At 43.3% G+C, this 24,034-nt stretch overlaps 1 protein-coding gene across 2 annotated transcripts in view; it reads left to right on the forward strand.

Annotated features, from left to right (window-relative positions):
* The window catches only part of il2 (interleukin 2), a 63,960-nt gene that overhangs the window by 35,345 nt on the left and 4,581 nt on the right, over positions 1–24,034 (forward strand). Inside the window, exons 3-7 of one of the 2 annotated variants that reach the window (XM_078539172.1) lie at positions 7,863–7,974; positions 8,066–8,092; positions 12,503–12,535; positions 14,261–14,293; positions 17,556–17,696. In XM_078539172.1, coding sequence (XP_078395298.1) covers positions 7,863–7,974; positions 8,066–8,092; positions 12,503–12,535; positions 14,261–14,293; positions 17,556–17,696 — 346 coding nt within the window. The remainder of the gene's footprint in view (positions 1–7,862; positions 7,975–8,065; positions 8,093–12,502; positions 12,536–14,260; positions 14,294–17,555; positions 17,697–24,034) is intronic. The other variant, XM_078539180.1, reaches the window with a different exon arrangement.

A 24,034-nucleotide genomic window follows, 5' to 3' on the forward strand; every position in this document is an offset into this window, starting at 1 on the left:
AAATAAGGCACCCCATACCCCCATGATCTGCGATCTTCCATTTGGATGGTTGTCAGCTCTGCTTTACTGCATTGTGCCATCAGAACAAACACATCAGGGCTTCAGTGTTTAAAATTCATGGCTATATATAGATAAACATGAAAGTAAACCATGTGAGGAGCATTGTGCTGAAAGTGTGTTCTTCTGTTTGCAACCTGAGTTGGATTCAGAAGGGGAACCATTTATTATGAGCTGTACAGTGTGTTTGACTTGATTCCCTGGAAGACTGAATAGCTAATGTTTTCCTGTATTTAATTGTAAAGCTAAATAATATTGGCTACATATTTTCTTCCTTCTGAGTTGGACTGAATTTGTGCAAACCCACAACCACTACCGCCTAGAGGGACAAGGGCAGCAGATAGTTCGTACCACCACCACCTGGAAGCTCCCCTCCAAGTCATTCACCATCATGTTGCTAGGTCAAAATCCTGGAACTCCCTTCCTAACAGCACTGTGGGTGTACTTACGCCACATGGACTGCAGCAGTTCAAGAAGGCAGCTCACCACCACCTTCTCAAGGGCAATGCTGGCCCAGCCAGCGAAGCCCACTTCCTGTGAATGAATTTTAAAAAGTTTGCATTTTAGTTGCTCTATACTAGATAAGCTCCCACGACAGAGCAAGGTAGGGCAACCAAAGCCAGAGCTCCCTAGATGATGATAGAGATACAGAATAACGTGAAGCAGAAAAAGGGAGTGTATGACAGATATCAGGTTGCTAATACAAGTGAGAACCAGGCAATATATAGTAAGTTCAGAAAGAAAACGATAAAGGAATTAAGAGGACCAAAGAGAGAGCATGAGAAGAAACCGGCTGCTAACATGAATAGGAAATCGGAAAGCCTTTTACCCTCTTATTATTTATATACTTATTTAAGAGGGTAGGACCAACTAGGGACCAAAAAGGAGTCTTACAGATGGAGGTACAGTGCATTGCTGATGTACCGAATGAGTACTTTGCACTGTCTTTATCAATGAACATAGTGAAAGTCATAGTGAAAGAAGTTTTATTTGAGATACTGGATGGGCTAATAATTGATTAAAGAGGGAGTACTAGAATGGCTGGCTGTACTTAATAAGTCATCAGTATAATTTGGGATAAATCCGGAAAGTACAGACCTCGGTGACAGGGAAACTTTTAGAAAGGATGATCTGGGACAAAATTAACAGTCACTTGCACATGCGTAGATTAATTAAGAAGAGCCAATATGGATTTGCTAAAGGTAAATTGTGTTGAACTAACTTGTCTGAACTCTTGATGAGGTAACAGGGTTGCTGAGCGTTGTGTGGTTGGCGTGGTATTTATGGACTTCGAAAATACATTTGATAAAGTGCCACATAATAAACTTGTCAGCAAAGTTGAAGCCTGAGGAATGAAAGAGACAGTGGCAGCATGGATATGAAATTGGCTAGAAAACAGGAAGTACAGTGTAGTGATTGTTTTTCGGACTGGAGGAAGGAATACAGTGGGGTTTCTCGGGAGCACTGCTTTCCTTGATGTGGGGTTGGAGGAGAGAGTTCATGATCTAAAATTGTTGAACTCAATGTTCAGTCCGGAAGGCTGTAAAGTGCCTAGTCGGAAGATGAGGTGCTGTTCCTCCAGTTTGTGTTGAGCTTCACTGGAACAATGCAGCAAGCTAGGCCAAATGTGCCACCTCTACCTCTGTGTGTTTCCTGTTGATGTAGCTGCTTTCCTTTGTTGTGTATTCCAGTGATGCCTCATCTCTTCTGATCTTCGTTGCAGGTGAAGTGTAATCTCTTGTCCAGACTGAATTGTTTACACTTTTTCTTGCCGTGATTGAAAAAGACATGGAACTGAATTTTCGCAGGGGGTGGGGGAGCGATCAGAAAAATCAGAAAGAGTGCTTGGGTCATGCTGGCATGTTTCCACCTCTGGCTGCTTTTTCAGCAATGGGTTGGTAGAGAGTTCAGGATAAGGAGGCAATTAGGGATTTGCCGAGCAGAATCCCTCTTTCCCAATAGCAGAGCAGTCTCCCATTGTGTCTCCACCCGGTCGGTTAGGAGGTGGCAGAAGGGACTGCCTCAGTGAAACTAATGAGCTGGAAAGGATTTCTTTCGTCAGTTTCTCTAAAGAGCTTTAGAGATGGCTAGACTGAGAGGCAGCTTTGCAAAGCAGTCCTCCTGCCAGGGAGTGCTATCACTACTTGATGGGTGAGTGCCGACTACCTGGAAGGCACTTTAACTAATCAGCACTTCACCCACCCTTAGCTGCACTTCCCTGCCTCCAGTATTCAAAGTGGCACTGGGAGAGGCTTTTGCAGCTACATAGTCCTCTTTGCTGATCGTCCACCACAGGGGCCTTTCCATTGCAAATTCTCTGGCTGTAGCACCAGCCTCACTCCCTGCAACCACACGCCCCTCCATACAGAAGAGGGGATGGCCACCGAGGTGCAGGTGGACAGAGGTGAGACCTCTAAAAGAGGGCCTAAAGGCAAAGAGGGTCTAAAGGCCCATCATGGCATGTCGTTGCTGACATTTTCATGGTGTAAGACTGCCTTCCAAGTAGACCAGGCAAACGTGCATTGCCTGTAGCCAAAAGGTGCCAGTCACTGGAAGGCCCCCCCCCCCCCCATCTCACAACGCGGACTTTCTGACTCTCACCAACTTGTGTGATATCTTCTCCCTTAAGCAGAGAACGCACGGAGGTGAGATTGTTAGGAATGGCTGGGGTTCAGGCGAGTGAAGGAAAATGTTTGTATATTGTGATTGTGGGGCGTAGATGCGAGAGGACAGTTGGGTGAGCGTCGTTGCAAGTGTTGGCTGTTCAGATGGGCATGTGAGGTGCCTGGAGAGAGAGAGCAATGAGTGGAGTTGCAAGGTGTGTTTACCTGCGGTGCAAGTCAGCATTTGAGGCTTGGCGCGCTGCCATACCCGCTTGAAGTCCTGGACCATTAAGATCCACTGCCTCCAGGCTAGAGAGGCCACATTGCTGCTGTTCATTCCCCAGCCACTGCTGACTGCCTTGCTTGGTTGAAGAAGATAACCTCTGCCTCCTGCTTTTAGGCGAGTCCACCTCACTGCAGGACCCTTAGGTGCACCTCCCAGCTAAGAATGGGAGACCTGGGGCCAGCCATCCCAGGTCTTCTCCATTTCCCTGGGGGCCAGAATTTTTCCCTCGTCGGGGGGGCTCGATGGGAGTGGGTGGGAGGCGGTCGGGAAGCCGGCTGCCGCCCGCGCCCGGCTCCGCACCGCGATTTCAATTGGCCCGCCCTGCGTGGATCGCGAGCGGCAGCGCTGAGCAGCTACCTGTGTGGGCGGGGGGGAGGGAGACCGGGCCTGGCACGCAGTTCGCGCATGCGCGTGAAAGAGCGCTTCAATTGCCTCAGGGAGATTGAAGCGCTTTTTTAAAAACATTAATAAAGACAGTAAAAATTTAACGAAACACAACACAGTCACATGAGATGGGACATGTTTTTAATTTCAAAATACTGTTTTTATTCAATTTGTATTAGCTTTAGGAAACCTCATCCTGCTTGGCCTTTTCGCTTGCCCGCCGACTGTTAGATTAGACGGGCAGTGTAAATTTCAAGTTAGCGAGCTTGTTAATGGCCTTATTAGGCCTTTCAATTATCAGTGGGCACCCAGCCGACTTCGGCACGTGCCCTCTGAACGGAATACCGTGCGAGTGCGCGATGACGTCGGGACGTCCACCCGACATCGTCGCGTGTCATATTACATAAAATTCTGGCCTGGGTGCTGTGAGCCTCTCTGAAACATGGGCCTGGTTCCTTTCATTAGAACCCCTTCCTCGGACAAAATGGTCACGGTCCTCCTGCCCTCCCTCTGTGATTGGTCAGGAAACCCGGAGGGGAACTCTTAATGGGTTTGCTCTGGCCAACGGGCAACCGGAAGGCCCCCTAATCCAGTGATCGGATTCACGATCCCAAAAATGGCCCCGATGCCCAAAAAGATTTGGAAAAATTCAGCCCATGCTGCCTGCAACCATTCTGTGTCTCCGTTGAGTTTTAAATTCTCAATGATGGCCCTCATTTTGTGATAGAAATAACAGTGAGACTATCAGAAATCGCAGAGTAAATTAGAGAACAATTTCCTGGCACCTGCACACGCGCAGTTAAATGCAAAAACCAGGAAGTTTTTGTCTGACTTGGCTTGCTCCTCCACAGGCTTTGCTATAGCGGTACCTCACGGAGGGACTTGGAATTCAAACACCTGAAGATCGTGAAGTTGCAGCACTTACCCACTAACTATGGCAGAAAAAATTAGGACGTATGCGTGCAAGCATAAATTAATTTATAATGGCATGTTCAGCTTTACTTGCTGTCGAACAACCTCTCTGGGACTGAAAATTATCTTTTACGAATGTGGCCTATCGATACTTTAGATTTTAACCATTGTTGATAATTTAAAATAATTTAAAAGTTAAAATAATCTATATGTTTTCTCCCTCTCTTATTTCCACCTTTCTTTCCCTCTCGCTGTTTCCGTTGCTTTATATAATTTTATATCTAATTAACTATTCTATCTTGGGCTTCCTGGTTTATACTCTGGATGCCTCAGTAAGGATTCTTCAATCCGATTTGTTCCAGAGACAAGGGCGGAATCGTCCAAGATTTGCCCCTAAGTGAGGTAACGGGTGGGAAAAGTGAAGCCTTACTTGCTGGCCGCCATGGTGGCTTTTCACGCCATATCATCCCAAACCCACCGCATTAATTATTCATTCCCAGGATACACGCCATTTCAATGGTGGGCAGGCCATGCCATTACCTCGCCGCTGCTTCACACTAGACGCCACATTTAAAGTACAGCCACGCTCAGTGCCTCCAACCCAGGGCTGCTGAAAAGAAGACATGACCCCGATAGGCAAGAAGACTGCAGCCCTCGAGCGCCCTTTGGACGCCGTGGAGGCACACCGTGATGCCCTTTACCCCTGCTCTGGCCACAGGAGGGGCAGCAACACTACCACTCTGGCTTGATAGGTGATGGCAGTGGTGGTCAGTACCAATGCTGCACAGAAGAGGTTGGCCATTCAATGCAGAAAGAGGATGAATGATCCCATCAGTGCCGCCAGGGTACAGCAACCACCTCATCATTCTAAACTCTCACACTGAAGCCCATCACACATTCACTGGCACCTCACTCACTGCCAGCTCAAGGGACATCAGCACTGATTCCCGCACACACACTCTCACATGTCCATTTGGCCTCATCTCCTCTGGAGACTGCCTCCTCAGGCATCACCATCTTGAAGCCACTTTCACAGATCAACGTGTGCCCCCACACACACCATGGGTTACCCTCCTTCCACCGTACAGCCCTCATCCTGCAGCCTCTTTCGTAGCCTGAGGCCACTTCTCCCCCCTTCCCTAAGCAAGCTCTAGCCCTGCAGCCATTGAAAAGCCACCCATATGTGGCTGATCTGGTTGGTAGAGACCTGCCCGTGGGCCCCACTAAAAGTAATGTGGTGCTGTCTGTGAAGCCTGACACTGATGACTGCGAGTGCTGCCCGAAGCAAGGTAGGCAAACAAACCTTGAAGTGCAGCCCACCAAGTGCACGCCTTATATGTGCTGTTGTGAAACACATTGGTGTGTTTTCCCACCGATGTAGGCGGACAGTCCAGCAGGGTGGCCGGGGGTGGGGGGCGGGAAGCGATTCCGGCCGGCTGGCCTCATAATGATATGCAGATTTATTACAATGAAGTTCCCGATGGTAGAAAATGCAGCCTACTATACAATCGCAAACTGATTTCATGCCGTCATGAAACCGATCACACCATATTGTCCGCTCAGGCCACCGAATCTGCCGGACGCCAGCAGGTGCAGAAAAGCTTAGCCAAAGTTGCTTACCTTGTTTGCACAGGTCCCAGAATCCCCTGTGGAGGGCACCGCACTGCTTTGACTGTCTGATAACTGCGTACTGCAGTGCAAAAGCCCACAGAAATTCTAGCTTATTCTATTTCAAAAACTAGACAGATCTACCCTTGAGAACAATTAAGAATAATATGTATTAGACAATTTGTCTACTTGAAGGATGACCACATTATTGCTATTCAGAACCAAGCTTCTGAGAAGAAGCCTACAGTCGTTCACTCCTTAAGGAAAGAGCTTGTCAGAACAAGACTGTACTGTGAAAGAAGTCAAGCAAAGCCGATCCAACAACCACCTATGCATTTGCCTTCACTTTCCAGCACTACTGAGTTATTGACGGTGTACTATTGAAGCAAGCTGACTGCCTTTCACTTTGAATGGCAATTATTTTGTGGTTGGGAAGATCCAAGATAGTAAAACTCCTACAGAGGACATCCTCAGACCATTTTCTGTAGAAAGTAGAATGGAAGTCAGGCAGATTTTTATTTTCTAAAGATCTTCAGATCAGAGCGACAGGCAGTTTCTCCTTGTAAATACTCCCGTTGCTCAATAATTTCTCTGATTTATTTGTTAAAGTATCAAGTAGGCATCCTGATCAGTGAAATGTTTTGGCCTTTATTGCAAAGGGGTTCAAGTAGACGAGTAGAGCGTTGATGAGACCACATCTGGAGTACTGTTTGCAGTTTTGGTCTCCTTACTGAAGGAATGGTATGTTTGCCTTAGAGCAGGTGCAGCAAAAGTTCACTAGATTGATTTCTGGACTGTCCTATAAGGAGAGATTGTGTAAAATGAACCTATATTTTTCAGAGTTTAGAAGAATGAGAGGTGATCTCAGTGAGAAGTAATGAAGTAGAATGAACTTGTTGATTAGCAGCAAATGGCTTCTCTTGCTCGTTTTGGTTATGTTCTTAACACCTAATTACCTCCCAGCAATGATTGAAAAGTTCTGTCTAACTTGCATTCCTACATTGTAGAATGAAACTAGATTTCTGTAGTAACCCAGATGGCCTGTCAATGTTGATTGTTGTTGTTTTGGTTTGTTTTCCCCTGGCCTGGAGGAGTCATTCTGACTAATCAAGCTAATTACAATATCTTCCCTCTCCATACAATGCTCCTCGTGCTTCTATGTTGCTAAAGTTCAGCTTTTTCACCCATGTTACACAGCAGGCTAGTAGGTAACCAATGGGCAGTAACCAAGGAAGTAAAGAGTGCAGACACAACTATCAAAAGCAATCCAATACTGCTTTTCATCTTGCCCCTTTTATCAAAAAGCACACAAGACCAAAGTCCTTGGTGCAAATATAAGTATTGAAATCACAAGCCCAATGACTATTTCTATTGTTCATTTTTATTTACTAATCAAAAGCACAAATAACCACAATTAAATTCCCAATTTGGTTAATGTTTGGACAATACTGTTGTAGTTGGTGATTTCTTATAGAGATTGTCTATCCAAGAATATTATTTTAAACTTAAATTAGAAATATATAGCATCTGGACATAGACATTTTTGGTGGAACTTCAATCCATGAATTTTTTCTGTCCATGCTTTATGACTTTTTAATTTGTTTTACGGGATGTGGGCATCGCTGGCTAGGCCAGCATTTATTGTCCTTCCCTATTTGCCCTTGAGAAGGCAGTGGTGAGCTGCCTTCTTGAACCATTGCAGTCCGAAGTGTGTCCAAAATGTTTTCAGGTTTGCCGTATGGTTGCTTCTAAATGGGGGGAGAGGTGTGGAGAATAATAAATTAACTGTATCTGTACATGGTTAACTTGTAATGGTTTGAAATGTAAAGTCAAATCAGTGACACGGCACAATTTATACAAAGTCCAGTTCAAGATCTTCATTTTAATGTCACTCATTACTTATAGCTTTCTGCTTGAAATGGTGGGGCCGTGGGTGTGACAAATAACAAGTCTGAAGGTTAGCTATATATTCTGATTTAATTTTGTGCTTTTAATTCCCCCTGCATTTCCAGCAGTCTTGCTCTGTGTCTACCAAAAGCAGACGCTACTAACAGTGATGATGCAAGTGAATTGAAGGCATCAGCGGAGTTGCAGGAAATTTTAAAAGTAGTGAAAAGTATGCAAGTTAGTATTCGGTATATTTCTAAAAGCATTTAATGTGTCTTTCTATACAAAATTGTCTTCATTTTATTGAAGGCTCTTTATTTTTTTTTAGAAACAAATGGAGGAAAAGCAGAAAAATGTAAGTATGACCCTCCAATCTTAAGAAACTAAGAAGGGCTAATGTTGACTTAACATCCACAGTGGAGCAAGTGCCATCCCATGCAAACCTATTGCACTCTATGCACCACCCTCATGGCTTCTCATACGCTCCATGACAACCCATGCAAACCTATGCCCCTCTACCCATGCCTCATGGCCGCTCATAACCTCCTTGGCAACCTATGTCCCACTCATCCCCATAGCCTTTTGTAGACCCTATGCCAGTATGCATCATGAGCAAACCTCAGGACCATGCTGAGATTAAATAAAGCTCTTAAGTGCCTATTGATGATTTCACTATTTCAAAAAAAAACCTCTCTCGTTGATACGAACTCACTCACTAATTTAATTTCCTTTAATCCCTTATAAAAACAAGTATTTGTATTTATAGTCCTACTTTAAAGATGTTATAAGCACGAGAAGCTGTCAATCAAACTGTGAACTGACAGGCACCCCATGGTGTTAATGATATCTTGTGAAATCCGGCATCTAGCACTAAGCATATGATGGTTGCCCTCAAGCTTATGTGAACAAAGTGAAATAGCAAGTACTGATTTTTTTTTTAAAACACTGCAGACAGATTTTTCAAATGTTTAAATGTCAGGAAATTTAAATCCGTTTTGACAGCTCTCTTGGCAGTTCCAATGAGATTGACAGTTCCAATGAATTTATGCACTTTTTATGCACATTCATGTTACTTTTAACAACTCCAAAGGGCCCTTGACCTCTCCCAATGTGCCGATTGTTTCTGAATTTCAGTCATTTTTGGCGATATTTCAGAGAGGGGGATTTTGTGAAGACTGTGCCATTCCCGATGGTGTAATTGGAAATGTGCACCACTTCTGCTCTTTTGCTTATTCCCGTTTCCCACATGATTACAACTAAAATTTAAAGCGCCACTGGCGTGCATGGGAGACAACTACAGTCACGCAGTGGGGGATGCGTTTCATTGGTGAAACCCACCATCAGCTGACAATCAGCAGGTATGAGCGGGCTATGAAAGAGCCTCCTGGACATACAGGGAGGCTCTGCATTACAGCCATAACTTTCCTGCTCAACTCCATTACCATTAACATAAGGCTGAGAACACAAAGGTGGCACGGGTGCTTTTCAAAATTAAATTTCACTTGTAAATATTTCACATTACATTGGGTTCACTTTATTAATGTGTGCATTATCCTTAGTTGCTGAGACTAGCTTAGTCAAAATGCTAAATGTACTGGCACGCCTCATGGTTGGCATGCATTGATGGTTACAATGTAGTTAAGGATCTTTCCTTTATTGTGGAAGAAACAATGGCCGGAATGTTCCAGCCCCTCCCACCGATGGGATCTTCTGATCTCACCAAAATCAATGGACGTTTGAGTGGTCTGCCGCATCTGCCACAGAGGAACCAGCCTCTCTGGTGCCACAAAATTGCAGCCAGTGTTTTCTTGTTCACTCTTTTTTGAATGTTCATGTTAGTGCTCAGTGTTGTACTCATCACTCTGCGACATGGTTGAACATGCAGGCTCAGCTGACCCCCCCTTTCCCCCTGCCACCATGCACTGTAAAGGACATTTTCTGAAATCACTCTCTATGGGGATAATTGAAGTGTTGTAGGTGAACTCAAACCCTGTAAGGACTCTGCCAGCAAACACCCTGAGATGGGCATACATTTGGACAGTACGCACGCCACCCATTAGGCCCCTCACTTTCTTACCTTGACTGACTGTCCTCTCCAACCATACCCTGCTGGCCCTTCCTACTTTACTCCTCCATGCCTCCGACCCCTCATTCTGTCCTCCCGGGATCTCCCTTCCACTCCTCCATGCCACCGACCCCATTCCACACTCTCTCACCATTGACTCACCCTGGCCAGTCCTGAGCAAGCTGTCGTTCGCCTGCTCCCCTCCTTTGTACCATAGAGTTAAACGAGGAAAACCTCTTACCTTACACACAATTGCACAAAACCAACTGGTGCATTCCACCTTTAAACAAAAGTATACCACGTGCCACGAAATTCTCTTGTTTTGCTGACTTTATCTTGAAGGTAGGATGTAATTTGTTTTTAAAAGTTTTACGCTCATGAATATTCAAGCAATGCAAATATATTACAAGTATGAACCCGCCACAGGCTAGCGTGAGGTTCAACTAACCACTGACTTTATCTCTGCATCTCAACCCACTGTCGGGAGATCCAGATTCCTCATCCCGCCTATTAAGCCATCCCGCATGCCACCACTTGGGGTCCATAATATTCCCCCGCATTGTTAAAGTTTTACCCGCACTATCTGCTTGTGTCTTGAAGATAACATGTCCTTTGTTTTTTGTATACCTCTCAGTCTATTTAGATCAAGCAAAAAACAGTTTCATTGCCAAACTAGGCAAATTTTAGGATCTGGGACAAACCCCAGTTCCAAACCATTAGGTTAACTGAATTGAAGAGTGCCCTTATTGGCTGGTCAAAAGTTGCCAAGAAAGATTTCAGCTAATTCATACGAACATACGTACATATGAACATACGAATTAGGAGCAGGAGTAGGCCACTCGGCCCATCGAGCCTGCTCAGCCATTCAATAAAATCATGGCTGACCTGAATGTAACCTCAACCCCACGTTCCTGCCTACCCCTGATAACCTTTCAGCTCCTTGTTAAACAAGAATCTATCTGACTCTGCCTTTAAAAATATTCAAAGACCTTGCTTCCACCGCCTTTTACAAAACAGAGTTCCAAACACTCAAAAACCCTCTGAGAGAAAAAAATTCCCCTCATCTCTGTCTTAAATGAGCGACCCCTTATTTTTGAACAGTGACCCCCTAGCTCTAGATTCTCCCACAAGAGGAAATATCCTCTCCCCATCCATCCTGTCAAGACCCCTCAGGATCTGAAAGGCTTCAATTATGTCACCTCTTACTCTTCTAAATTCCAATGGATACAAGCCTAACCTGTCCAGCCTTTCCTCATAAGACAACCCACCCATTCCTGGTATTAATCTAGTAAACCTTCTCTGAACTGCTTCAAATCATTTACATCTTTCTTTAAATAAAGAGACCAGCATTGTACACAGTACTCCAGATGTGTTCTCACCAGTGCCCTGTACAACTGGAACACAACCATCCTACCTTTGTAATCAATTCCTCTCACAATAAATGATAACAGTCTATTAGCTTTCCTGCTGTACCTGTATACTAACCTTTTGTGATTCATGCACTAGGATACCCAGATCCCTCGGAATCTCAGAGCTCTGCAATCTCTCACCATTTAGATAATTTTTTTAAATTCTTCCTGCCAAAATGAACTATTTCACATTTGCCCACATTATACTCCATTTGCCCGATCTTTGCCCACTCACTTAACCTATCTACGTCACTTTGTAGCCTCCTTACATCCTCTTCACAATTTACTTTTCTACCTATCTCCGTGTTGTCAGCAAATTTTGCAACCATTCCTTCCGTCCCTTCATCCAAGTCATTTATATAAATTGTAAAAAGTTGAGGCCCCAGCACCGATCCCTGTGGCACACCACTCGCCACATCCTGCCAACCAGAAAAAGGCCCATTTATGCCAACTCTCTGCTTCCTGTTAGCTAGCCAATCTTCTATCCATGCCAATATGTTACCCACTACACCATGAGCTTTCATTCTCTGCAATAACCTTTGATGTGGCACTTTATCAAGTGTCTTCTGGAAATCTAGGTACAGTACATTCACCGGTCAGCACGTGACTCCTTCAGTATGGATAAGGCAATTTTTTGATCAATTACACTTCTCAGTATGTAACCGTTCAAGCAGATAACTGCTTTGTCACCAATATTCTCCAAAACGGGTTTAATTCTTAGAATTTCCAGCACTTGGTACTGCTTTGGAATGATTAATTTATTTGTGAACTTGATTATTGAAGGGGGCTGTTAATTCGCTGATAGCAGCTAGGATCTTCCTATTATATAAAAACAAAAAGCTAAAAGCTACTGCAGATGCTGGAAATCCAAAACAAAAACAGAATTACCTGGAAAAACTCAGCAGGTCTGGCAGCATCGGTGGAGAAGAAATCAGTTAACGTTTCGAGTCTTCATGACCCTTCGGCAGAACTGAGTATAGTTAGCTTATATTTCACCTTTCTCCTAACTATACTCAGTTCTGCCAAAGGGTCATGAAGACTCGAAACGTTAACTGATTTCTTCTCCACCGATGCTGCCAGACCTGCTGAGTTTTTGCAGGTAATTCTGTTTTTGTTTTAGCCCCTTTATATGTTACACATGTAAAGGGAGAGAGTTCCAAAGGATTGCTCTCTCTTTCCAAGTCCGTTCAATTCTACATACATCTTTAAACCTGCATTTGAAATGAAGGGGTTACAGTACCATTAAGACTGTTACAGACATTTAGAAGAATAACTCTCTCTATCTTTTTAGGAATCACTTTTGCATGCTCATAAAGGTCTACCTGTAAGTATTAGACACTGTTTTCTGTACAATTAGGATAAAGGTTGAACCCTTTTATTATGGAATTTATTACCTATTGGAGTAATAAAACTATTCATATGGTCCCATATATTATATAGATTCTAGCATTAGCATCTGCTCTAGTGTCTGCATATGTGTGTCTGTGTGTGTGTGTGTCTGTTGTGGTGCTGTGTGCGTACAGGCACAAATTCCTACGCCGGCATTTATAATGGAATTTTCTATGTGTACTTGTCGCACTGTAATTGCATCCTTCCCAGGGAGAGTGCAGTTACAATGTGATAAATTTACATAGGCAGTTTCCATTATAAATGTGGACGCAGAAATTTATAATGGAATAAAAATATTGGCAGGAATTGTGAGCTGTTGTAAGTGAGGGGGAAGGTCAACAGAAGTAGAGAAGAGAGAGTGGCAAACAAAAGTGACAAAACAGAGAGAAAGAAAGACAATTGAACATAAACTAGTGAACGAGTGAAGCAAGTCTCCTTATCCTTACTAGGAGGTCAAAAGAAGCTTTAAGAGCTTATTTTAGTGGAGCACTGGCCTAAAAGAAAGTATGATAACTGATGAATTAGATTGTTTTGAAATTTGTGACAAATGACAAGTGGATTGTACAGTTCTGTGGGGTCCCCAATGTCTCTGCCGATATTTGTTGATTGCACCCATACTTTCACCCATTACTATTGCTTATAATTTTTTAAGCTCTGCTTTCTCCTTTCCCACTTTTGACATTCTTAGCAGCAGTGACATCCTGCTTTGAAAACTTTAGCTAGCTCCAAAAACTTCAAAGTGACTTCAGTTCAAATGACTAATTTAGCTTTTATAAATTATCAATGCATATAATTTGATTCAGTTACTCACCCACCATACAATGATGCCAGTATTCTTCTCCCTACATCCTTCCATTTCTTCACTTTACTCATAACCTCCTGAGTATGCTCCAACCCCTATTTTCGAAAATTAACTACCCTTTTCAGTTACCCACTAGCTACCTTACAAAATATTCGCCCTCAATTTACCACCATCTCCGTACTGATTGCCCTCGATAAAATTCAAATTTCCTGACACCACCCGCTGAATTGATCGCTACTTCTTCCTAAACACTACCTGCACAAATACTTCATCTTGCACCTAATCAGAGTTTCATTAGTCAGTTTTCTCCCCCACTAGACTCCTTAAGTACTAACAGTTTCTTCCCCAATGCTTCACCTCCTCCATCCATTTAACTACTTCCATAATCGTCCCACAAGTTGTTTCAAATACAATCAGCTTTTCCTACAAACCACTTTGTCTCAGCTACAAGCAAACTGTTCCAACAGATAAAAGATTCTTCCTACTTGTGACAAATTAAAATCAACTTTGTGTGTGTGTGTGTTTGTGTGTGTGTGTGTGTTTGTGTGTGTGTGTGTGTTTGTGTGTGTGTGTTAATGTGTATATATTTGACACGCACACTGTTGGAATGAAAAAAGAATTTGACTGGTTACCTCTCTATCTTCTCACTGTACCACTCCACAACCTGTGCTGTTTCGTTAGCCAAATTTATTGTTTCAAACAGGCTCTTGAAATGGCTGCTGATAGAATTCTACATTGTACACCATTGTACATGCAAATGGAGATGAAAGGGTTACTACAGAACTTAAGTTTATTACAGACATTTTAAAAGAATAACTGCCTTATATTTTCAACAAAGTGCATCTTTTTTTCTTTTAGGAATTAAGATTATACACTCCTGAACAGGTACCTGTAAGTATTAGGCACTGGAATGCCATAACTTTCTGCGCTAATAAATTGCTCAATCTTTCAATTTATCTTATTGCCTTGGCAGAATAATTATTAATGGAATAATCAAACTGATCTCACGTTCCTATGAACTAAGTAGCTGCAGTCAAAGCATTGGCTTTCTATCTAAGTTACAGCTGTGTGGGTGTGATGGGGTGGTGGGTTGTAGGGTATGTATGTGTGCCCATGCACAAGTTCCTGTGTCCATATTTATAATGGAATTGTATGTGACAAATAGATTTATAATCTGTAATCTCTTAATATTACATTCTAGAAAGTCAGATTCCTTCCTCTAAACTATTGGTTGTCCATTTTATAGAAGTGTTCTGAACATTCTTAGTGGGGCAAAATATGCCATCCTGGCCAGTAATCAATCTGGCTGATCTGGTAACAACATCCAGAACTGCAAATGAATCCCTCAACTGTAACGCCCTGCTAGTTTCTAACATACTACTGCCAAGTGAAGGGCATTGCCAATTTCTGCTAGAGGGCAGGGTTAATCATAACCCATGTATACTATCATGTGCCCCATCTTAGAGTTGTCCTCGGCAGGCTGGGCTATGTCTCTTTATAAGCACCTGAACAGCATAATATTGTGTAATAAAGTTAGTGGAAGGATTAGTTATCTTGTGAACCTCCCGCTACTTGGCACAAAGTTGAGTATATTTTGGCTTAATTTGGGGACATTAACTGATTTTGTGACAAAGGAAGTACTTAGTGATTCCTGGCATTGAAACTGATTTGTCTCATAATTCATCACAAAGTTTGGGAGAGTGGAACTCTGAAGCAACACTGCCATCATTCAAATGGGCAAGAAGGCCAGAATGCTCACACATGAGGAATTGAGTGAGGTGCTGGAGGTATGCCATACACGTGCAGCTATAGGGGTCAGTGCCTTTAAGAGAAGAAAGAGAAAATTGGCAGATTGAGGGGCCAGAGGGTGGGCGGGGAAACAACCATTCCACTGTTTGTGCCGTAGCACTAGGAGGAGCAGTTCCTGAATATGCGCAGACACTCTGTCCGAGCCTGTCAATGATGTTCCAGGCAGTGGCCTGCATTAAACACTGAATTTTATTTTTGGCGGGCCCGGGATCGGCCGGGAAACAGATTGCCCACCACGATCAGCCCCCCGACCGTGATTTCACGCTGGCTTGCCAATTAACAGCTGAGGCGGGGGCAAGAAGAGGGCGAGCAATTACATCACCGTGGGTGAGGGTGAGCACTGCGAGAGAGTTCCCTGAAGGCAGATAGCTGCCTCAGGGAGCTGCAGACCTTCGAATGATGAAATAAAGGTTTAAAAAGCTGCAAAAAAAAATGTCCGTGCATCACAATCAAGCCCCTGAAAATATACCTCATAATAGAAATGTTGTCCACAGATATTTTTATTTTATTTCATAACAGAGATTTCATCCCACCCTGGGATGAGGTTTGATGAAAAATGGAAAGGCCGCCTGGCCGATTTGTCTGTCCGCCAACCGTAAGGTTGAACGGACCACGAAAAATCGGAGACGAGTGCGCCATTATTGGGCTTAATTGCCCTCTTAATTGTTGACGGGCACGCTTCCGACTTTTGCCCACACCCGCAGAGCAGAATATCTCGAGAGCGGGATGACGTTGGGACGCTTGCCCCATGTCATCTTGTGCAATTTTGCAACCAAGCAGGTCGGGCACACGCCTGCCCCGCGGGACGTAAAATGCTGCCCCATTAGCTCCGAGAACATCAATTTTTGGGCAGAATTTTTATTCTGTTCACGTTATTGTGAGTTAGTCCCACGTCAGGACGTTTTTTTTTCCAGATTTTAAAAGTCTTTATTTTTGATTTTAAAATGCATCAGCTCCCTGAGGCAAAAGCTAAAAACAACAAAAAAAAACCAGCTAAAAAACAGCTCTCTGCCTTCAGGGAACTTTCGGTGCGCGCTCCCCCACGCACGCGCAAACTTTTGCGCTCGCCCCCCCCCCCCCACCCCGGCAGCGCTGGCTTGCCGTTAATCGTTAACCATTTCCCAGCCGCTCCGGGGGCCCACCCGCCCAGCGGCCCAAAAATCCTGCCCAAGGTGTTTCTGCTGAATATGTTTTGTTCACATGATTGGGTAATACTACGGCTTTAACTTTAAATCTGGCAGCAGCAGTGTGGGCAACATCACTGATCAAATCCATTGACCCTTAGGTACTAGGCAATCACTCAGCTATTTAGAGAGAAATTACAAAATACCAGTCTGTATCGCAGCACTAGATAATGCCGATTTTCCCAAAAGTACCAAGCCTTTCTTTACTTTGAAAGTGCAACTTGTGCACGATTTGCTGGAGCAACTACATTCCGCAATGCAAAAATGTCTGGGGTTTTTTTTCGGAAACAGTTTCATTAGCTTTTAAAAGTGGTCACTGACAGCCCTTTGCAGCTCCCCTCTGTGAGCAGAGTGGAGAGGGGAGCAGGGGGGATTTGAGAAGTGTGGCGAGGGGAGTGGGGGAATGGGAGAAGAGTCGTAAGGGAAGCGGGGGGGTTAAGGAGAATGGCGAGGCGAGCGGGGGTGGTGTGAGGAGAGTGGCGAGGGACACGGAGCTGTGAGGAGAGTGGCGAGGGGAGCAGGGGAATGTGAGTAGAGTGGTGAAGGGAGCAGGGGAATGTGAGTAGAGTGGTGAAGGGAGCGGGGGAATGTGAGTAGAGTGGTGAAGGGAGCGGGGGAATGTGAGTAGAGTGGCGAGGGGAGCAGAGTGATCGGGGGGGTAGTAGTGGGAGGATATGAGGAGAGTGGTGAGGGGAGTGGGAGGATGCAAGGAGAGTGGCATGGGGTGTGGGAGCTGAGGCTTCAGGATGCACAATGACAATGTAAGCAGTTGGACTAACCGTGTATGCACTGGCGCCCTGAGTGGGAGCCAACCTCCTGATTACCATTTTATGTTTGTCGGCGGCAGGAGTATTGCAAACTACGTTGATTCAGACCTGTTCAGACTGAACCATATCCCTGCCATTCTTTGGTGTGTTGCCTGGTTTGAAAATGGCTGAAAGTATATTTCAGACTTGTCATTTCTTCGTGTCACTACAGCTGATTCAGAGATTGAGTGTTGAGGTGGCACAGACTAATATTTTCCCAGTAATAAGGATCTATTAGAATTACCAGTTTTATTAAAAATGTGGGATAAACTGTGCAATTCCTTTAAAGACATGTATGTAATGAAGATACCAGAATTAATGAAGTAATATTTAATCTGCTTATTTTTCCACCAGCGTGACTGTTTTGAAACTGCTTTCAATTGCTTCATTCAAGAACTGAAAGTGTTGAAATTTGAATTGTCATTTGACTCTTACAAATTAGCAGACATGAAGATATTGACGAAAAATGCGAAAAAAATTTCTGAATTTATCAGAGTAAGTCCCTGAGTAACTTTTTTCATACTGTATAGAACACTTTGGAGGGGTGAGGGGGAAGAACAATTTGTATACCTGTGTGTTACCTTCATGATAGACTATCAACCATGCAGACCTCAAGTTCTTGGGGGATTAGTCCAGGAAATGAATTGATTAACATTTATCCAATTTCACTAGTCCAGTAGGCAAATAAGCAGTACTGTTTTCCTTCCCTTAATCTACCTGATAGGTATTTATTCCCAGAGTGACTTGTTCGAAACTGCTTGCAGTTGCTTCATTTAAAGGACTGAATGTTTTACCCCTCTTTGAGACAGTGCCAGGGAAGAGAAAATTTTCTCCGTTTTTATTTCAGATTTCCAGCATCCACGGTATTTTGCTTTCCCCCCCCGCCCCCTTTATCCACATTGCTTGTTACTTCTTATAGAACTCCAATAAGTTAGTCAAACATGATTTCCCTTTCACAAATCCATGTTGACTTTCCTGATTACGTTGAGATTTTCTAAGTGCCCCGTTATAACCTCCTTAATAATAGACTCCAGCAATTTTCCTACAACAGATGTTAAGCTGTAGTTTCCTGCTTTCTATCTCCTTCCTTTCTTGAATAGAGGAATTACATTCACTATTTTCCAATCTGATGGGACATTTTCAGAATCTAGGGAACTTTGGGAAAAATTAAACCAATGCATCTACTATCCCAGCAGCCACTTCTTTTAAGATCCTAGGATGAAGTCCATCAGGACCTGGGGATTTGTCAATTCTAATAATTTTTTCAGTACCCTTTCCCCAATGATTGTAATTGTTTTTAGTTCCTCCCTTTCACCTCCTGATTCATAATTATTTCTGGGATGTTATTTGTATCCTCTACAGTGAAAGCAGACACAAAATATCTGTTCAGTTCACCCACCATTTCATTATTTTCCACCATTTAATTCCCCAGATTCACTCTGTAGAGGATCAACACTCACTTTGCTTACTCTTTTCCTTTTCAGATACCTGTAGAAACTCTTACTATCTGTTTTTATATTTCTAGCTGGCTTTCTCTGATACTCTAATTTCTCCCTTTTTAATTTTTTCATCCTTCCTTGCTGTTCTTTTTATTCTGTCCAATCTTCTGACCTGTCACTCATCTTTCCTGGATTATATGCTTTTTCTTTCACCTTCATACTATCTTTAACTTCTTAGTTAGCCACAGATGGTGCATCCTTCCCTTAAAGCCTTTCTTTCTCACAGGAATGTATCTGTTCTAAATATTCAGAGATATCTCATTAAATGTCTGACTTTTCATCTCTACTGACCTATCCATTAATCTGATTTCCCGGTTCACTTTAGCCAGCTCTGTTTTCATGTCCTCATAATTTCCCTTATTTAAGTTTAGAGCACTACCCTTAGATCCAGTCTTCTCTCCCTCAAACTGAATGTGAATTTCTATTATGACTACTGCTAGCTAGGGGCACTTTTACTATGAGGTCATTAATTAATCCTGTCACATTACATATTACCAGATCTAGTACAGCCTATTCTCTGGTTGGCTCTACAACTGTAAAATTAAAACTTTAAAACTCTCTTGCTGCTCTAAGAAACTGTCCTGAAAATACTCTTAGGAACTCATCATTCAGGCCACCTTTGCTAATCTGATTTGCCCAATCTATATGTAGATTAAAATCACCCATGATTATCGCTGTACTTTTCTCACAAGCCCCCATTGTTTCTTCTTGTATACCTGTCCTATAGTGTGGTTACTATTAGGGGGCCTATAAATCACCCCCACAAGTGACTTCTTGCCTTTACTGTTTCTCATCTCTACCCAATGATTCTACACCCTGATCTCTAAAACTAAGGCCATCTCTCTCAATTGTACCAATGTCATTCTTAATTAGCAGAGCTACCCCTCTACCTTTTCCTAGCTTCATGGTCACCATAAATGTCATATACCTTTGAATATTCAGGTCCCAGTCTTTGTCACCTTGCAGCCATGTCTCTTTAATGACTGTCAGATCATCCATATTTATTTCTATTTGTGCTGTCAATTCATCTATTTTATTACGAATGCTACATGCATTCAGATAAAGAGCCTTTAGTTCTGTCTTTTTCAAATTTTTGCAACCTTTAGCCTTTTTTTGCTGATGCACTCTTAGGTTTGTACACTCTGTCCCTTCCTGCCACCCTTTGATCACCATTTCCCTTATTGCTACATTGCCCTCTTGTCTTGTCTTCTCTATTTAATTTATTGCATCTTCCCAAACTTGATCCCTTGCCTCCACTATTTATTTAAAGCCCTCTCTACCACCCTAGTTATATAACTTGCCAGAACACTGGTCCCAGCATGGTTCAGATGAAGACCATCTCAACGGTACAGCTCCCACTTTCCCCAATACTGGTGCCAGTGCCCCATGAATCAAAGCCCATTGCTCCTGAACCAATCTTTGAACCACACATTTATCTCTAATCTGATTTGCCCTATGCCAATTTGCTTGTGGCTCAGGTAATAATCCAGAGATTATTACTTTGAGGTTCTGCCTTTTAATTTTGCCCCCAACTGCTCATACTCCCTCAGCAGGACCTCTTTCCTAGTTCTACCTATAAGACCATAAGACGTAGGAGCAGAAGTAGGCCATTCAGCCCATCGAGTCTGCTTCGCCATTCAGTGAGATCATGGCTGATCTGATAATCCTCAACTCCACTTTCCTGCCTTTTCCCCATAGCCCTTGATTCCTTTACTGATTAAAAATCTGTCTATCTCAGCCTTGAATATACTTAACTACCCAGGCTCTACGTTCCTCAGTGGTAAAGAATTCCACAGATTCACTACCCTCTGAGAGAAGAAATTTCTCCTCATTTCTGATTTAAAAGGGTGACCCATTACTCTGAAATTATGCTCTCTGGTCCTAGACTCTCCCACAAGGGAAAACAACCTCTCAGCTTCTAGCATGTCAAGCCCCTTAAGGATCTTTATATGTTTCAATAAGGTCGTCTCTCATTCTTCTAAATTCCAATTAGTACAGGCCCAACCTACTCAACCTTTCCTTATAAGAAAATCCCTCCATACCTGGGATTAATCTAGTGAACCTTCTCTGGGCTGCCTCCAATGCTAGTATGTCTTTCCTTGAATAAGGGGACCAAAACCCTTCACAGTATTCTAGGTGTGGTCTAACTAGTGCCTTGTATAGTTTTAGCAAGACTTCCCTATTTTTAAACTCCATTCCCTTTGAAATAAAAGCTAAATTCCATTTGCCTTACCTATTATCTGCTGAACTTGTATGCTAGCTTTTTACAATTCATGTACGAAATCCCTCTGTGCTGCAGCTTTCTGCATTCTTTCTCCATTTAAACAATATTCAGCTCCTCACATTTTCCCACATCATGTTCCATCTGCCAAGTTTTTGTCCACTCACTTAACCTGTCTATATCACTCTGTAGACTCTTTGTCATCCTCACTACTTGCCTTCCCACTTAGTTTTGTGTCATCCGCAAACTTGGCGATAGTACATTCAATTCCCTTATCCAAGTCATTAATATATATTGTAAATAATTGTGGCCCCCTGCACTGATCCCTGTGGCACTCCACTAGTTACAGGTTGCCATCCCAACTCTCCATCTTCTATTAGTTAGCCAATCCCCTATCCATGCTAATATACCACCTATGTCATTGGTACCTATGTGTACCATGACCACTGGATCTCCGCCTCCCACTGCAAGTTTCTCTCAAGCCCAGTGCAGATGTCCCAAATTCTGGCACAGGGCAGGCAATGCAGCCATTTGGACTCGCTCTCTCTTGGCTACACAGAATTGTGTCTATTCCCTTGACCAAGCTGTCCCCTACAGCACTACATTCATATTAACTCCCCTGACTTGAATGTATTCCTGTAGCATAATGCTATGGTCAGTTTGCTCAGCCACCCGGCAGCCCCCACTTTCATCCATACCACTTGCTTTAACCTCGAACCTGTTGGACAATTGCAGAGGCTGAGACTCCTTCACTTCCAGCTTCTGGGTCTCCTTACCAACTTCACTCATAGTCACACCCTCTTGTCCCTGACCACTGACCCCATCAGATGACCCTATCCTAAGGAATGTGACCGCCTCCTGGAAAAAAAGTGCCTAGGTAACTCTTCCCCCTCCCCAGTGCTTCAGTGCCCACAACTCAGCCTCCAGCTCAATGACTCTTGAGTCAAAAGCTCCTCCAGCCGCAAACATTTACACAGATGTGTCTGCCCTGAATCACATGGGCATCCAGGAGCTCCTACATCTTGCAGTCACATTATTGTTTTCTTAATTAATTTATAATTACTAAATCCCACTACTCTCAATAAGCTTTGTCACTGTTAGTAAACTTTACTAATACTAAATAAACCTTACAATTACTTTTTTTTAAAAAGTACCTAAGTTTTGAAGGATAAATGAGTAAAATAGCAAAATACTCACCAACCAATCACTTACCTGTTTCCCTGTGACTTTACTTTTCATTTTATTGCTCCAAATGTAGCTGGCTCACAGACTCAGCTAGCTGGTTTCCAACAGACCTCCTCTCTCACATTGGTTTTGAACCCTCGGGTCTCTCCCCTCCTGCGCTTGTTGAGCTGACTGTGTGCAGTGTGCTTCATAAAGGAGGCGATCGGGCAATGTGGAGCCAGGATCAGAGCCTTAAATATAGAAATGAAGGTCGCCGCGACCCTCAATTGTTATGGACTTAGATTCTTCCAGGAAACCATGTGTTGGATAAATCAAGGGCTTCCATCAGAGAGGAAGCATGAATGCTCTCCATGGCAGGGGTCCTGCTCTGTCCCAATGCAACCATTGCATGTTGTATTGGTTCTTGCAGCTTTCACATCACGTCTGCGATGCTGGTGCTGAACATTGGAGTAGACTTGGAGCTACTCATAGGTATTGGCTCCATGTTACTGCTAATAGATCCTAGAAACTTCAAGCCTCTCTGAGTCTTGACCAGCAGGCATCTCTTTTGCCTTTCAACAATGAATTCACAATTCACTGACCCAGCAGTCCATGGCCACTTTCTAGCCACTCTTTGCAGTAAGGTAAAAGCAGCCGCCACCACCTCAGTCTCCCAAGCACCCTGAAAGTGGATTGGGATACTGGAATGCTCACTTGGTGTTAAGGCATACAATCATCCCTGTGGAATATGCTATGCTGATGCCCTTTGATCATGTTTCAGTTATGTTCAAACCATTGATTTACACCCATTTCATGTTCAGGCGTATGCTAATGAGACCAGCAGGAAATTTGAGCATAACTTGACCTTAGCAAAGTGGGTATAATTTTGTCTGCAACTTGTGGGTTGCACCCCTGAAGGAAATTTGAGGAATAATCCTAGAAAAGCACTTGATTGCTTCGCCACAGCGGTTATAAGTGCCCGCCTGCTTGACTCCAGGTTCCTGCCCCCATTTTGGTGTGACCTAATTAGAATTATGCTGCATTAAATGGGGGATGAACATGGATGAACATATACATGTTCATCATGTATACTGAAATCATAAACACATGTGCTAAGGTCACATTTACAATGTCACCATAAATAGATTGGAGCAGAAATATTTTCACCATGTCAGTAACTTTTTGATTCCAGTCTACTTTCCACCAGACTTGAAGAATTATTTCTTATCATTTGCTAAGTTTGGAAGCAAACTGTTAAATCCATTATATAAAATTTATGCCTCAGCACAGTTTTCTTGCAATATAGTTGGAGATCCCCTTTGAGTGTTTTTTCAGTATTCTGTTTCGTAATTTCTTTTTGATTAGTACTGTGCTTTGATTTATTTTTACTTCTTTAGCCCTCTCCTGTCTAGCCTTGTCTGTCCATATTATGTGTCTGTGTCAAACTTCTTACAATTCAATTAGTTGCAAGTTATGGCCACCATACTCAATGGCAGGAGTTTTTTTAGAATATTGTGAGCAATTTTAGGCCCCGTATCTCAGGAAGGATGTGTTGGCCCTGGAGAGGGTCCAGAGGAGGTTCACGAGAATGATCCCAGGAATGAAAGGCTTAACATATGAGGAACGTTTGAGGACTCTGGGTCTATACTCGATGGAGTTTAGAAGGATGAGGGGGTATCTGATTGAAACTTACAGAATACTGAAAGGCCTGGATAGAGTGGACGTGGGGAAGATGTTTCCATTAGTAGGAGTGACTAGGACCCAAGGCCACAGCCTCAGAGTAAAGGGAAGACCTTTTAGAACAGAGATGAGGAGAAACTTCTTTAGCCAGAGAGTGGTGAATCTATGGAATTCATTGCCACAGAAGGCTGTGGAGGCCAGGTCATTGAGTGTATTTAAGACCGAGATAGATAGGTTCTTGATTGGTAAGGGGATCAAAGGTTACGGGG

Source organism: Cetorhinus maximus, chromosome 1, assembly GCF_964194155.1.
Source record: "Cetorhinus maximus chromosome 1, sCetMax3.hap1.1, whole genome shotgun sequence".
NCBI lineage: Eukaryota > Metazoa > Chordata > Chondrichthyes > Lamniformes > Cetorhinidae > Cetorhinus > Cetorhinus maximus.